Below are 1,971 nucleotides of genomic sequence, written 5' to 3' on the forward strand. Positions count from 1 at the left end.
ATTAGGCCCTCTAGTGAGGTAGTAAAATTGAAGATTACATGAATGATTCATTGCAAAATAAGATCAAAAGAATTAATCTTAAGAAAGTTACACGCTTTTTACCCTGACGACAGAAAGGAATCATTTGAACTGCATCTCAAGGATCCAACTTGGTTCCAGAACCAAGCAAACATTATAGTATCAAAGTTGATGACTGAATGTAATGCTTCAGCTCTGTTACTTTTTCCATGCTTTGTAAGCTAAGAATTTGAAGGCAGCATCTGCATTACTATTGCAACTCCGAAGGATCAGCATCAGATTCAGTGTCCAACTCCCACCATGCAGCAGAATCTTTCTTATGCATATAATCAGTACATTCAAAATCCTGATCTTCACTCTCATCGTCAAGCATTGTATCTTCAGATCCATATAACTTCCTCTCCACCTCTGGATTATAAGTCCACTCCAGTCTCTTCAAGATATCCCGGTCTTTCCACTTCCCCACAACGGATACAGCCTCCTTCTTAGCCTTTCCGATCAATATTTCCGTCCAAGAAAACCCGGCATCTGCAACTCTTTTCAGTGCACCATCATTGACATCCCCCACAACCACAGTCTTCAAGCACCTCAATTTTGCCTCCTTCAACACACCAACGAAATCCGAATCATCGGACACAAGCACCAAACACTCGGCTTCCCTCCTATCCATCACATCCACCATGTGATCCCTCAACGCAATATCTGCGGCTTGTGGCCTATTCGAAACAGTCCCAACCCAAAATCCTGACCTTTTCAACTCATCAGCTAAACCATACCCAACTTTGGGAGTCAAAACATCCCTAGCCGCAGCTCTATACTTGTCCATTTTCATTGAATACTTACCCACCAATTTCACCCTTCTACTCCCTCTAGCAGATTCTATTTGATTCACCCTCTTCTGGTGTTCACGCTCATGAATTTGCTTAAAATGATTGACAAGCTTCTCATTAGTGTAGAATCTTCTCCCACAGACTTTACAAATATATGGTTCAATTGACTTGATCACACCTTTGTTTTCCAACTGGTTCAACAATTTCCTCTCTCTTTTCTGCTCCCGAACAACTTTGGGTACGTGGGTAAACGAATGCTGATTAGCATAGGCCACCATGGACCGAACAACCCCGAATGAAGAAGCTGCTGTTTTCAACTTTACAGCCGCTTCAAATGGAGGGAATGAATTTGGGGGCTTGTTATCCAAATCCCAGAATATTGCAACATTGTTTTGGGCGGTTCTTGATGAATGAATTGAAGGTTGGTTTGAAGAATCAAAATCCTTTTTTGGCTTGAAATGATAAAATCTAGACAGGGAGATAAATGGGTTTAGGGTTTTAATTCTTGACGATTGAATCGAGTTAATGATGCTAGGAAACTTGTGAATCATGATTGAGAATTTTAGGTATCGAAACAAGAAGAACTGGGTAAAAAAGAAATGGGGAGATTGTCACCTTTGAATAAACCTAAAATCCAAAACAATCTTTATGCTTTCGACTGAAAAACAATAGGCTTACACCCTAGATAGATACTGAAAATATAATTTTTAACTATTTTATATTCAACGCAACCCTAAAATTATTTATGGTGCTCGAATCATTTTTATGGGTAGGTTTACCGTTTATTAATCGGATTGGATATTATAGAGAATAATCATAAAAGTGACTATAATATTAAAATTTATAGAAATTATATATTTAATCATTTAATTATTTTTTTAACAATTATATTTAATTTATGTTTTGTTTCCATTTTTATCAACGTTATTAAAAAAATAATTGTGTTGTTAACATGTCATTATAAAGTAACGTTATATCATCATTGAAAAAATTATCACGTCAATAATATTTTTTATATTTCTAATGATGGATGACGAAAACAGAAAAAAAACATAATGTTTTGCATAATTTAAAAAAAATTAAGTGACAACGAAACTATAAAAATAAATAAACGATTAAATAC

At 35.9% G+C, this 1,971-nt stretch overlaps 1 protein-coding gene across 1 annotated transcript; it reads right to left on the minus strand.

Annotated features, from left to right (window-relative positions):
• Window positions 1-209: 209 nt before the first annotated feature.
• Window positions 210-1,434, minus strand: LOC120117377. Its single transcript, XM_039137658.1, has one exon. The coding sequence runs from the start codon at window positions 1,397-1,399 to the stop codon at window positions 269-271; it is 1,131 nt and encodes a 376-aa protein (XP_038993589.1). The 5' UTR covers window positions 1,400-1,434; the 3' UTR covers window positions 210-268.
• Between the last annotated feature and the right edge of the window lie 537 nt (window positions 1,435-1,971).

Source organism: Hibiscus syriacus, unplaced genomic scaffold (genome assembly GCF_006381635.1).
Source record: "Hibiscus syriacus cultivar Baekdansim isolate YM2019G1 unplaced genomic scaffold, ASM638163v2 tig00110319_pilon, whole genome shotgun sequence".
NCBI classification, from domain to species: Eukaryota; Viridiplantae; Streptophyta; class Magnoliopsida; order Malvales; family Malvaceae; genus Hibiscus; species Hibiscus syriacus.

Coding starts and splice junctions, on each gene's coding strand:
- LOC120117377 (XM_039137658.1), bottom strand. CDS start 1,399: ATGATTCACAAGTTTCCTAGCATCATTAACTCGATTCAATCGTCAAGA.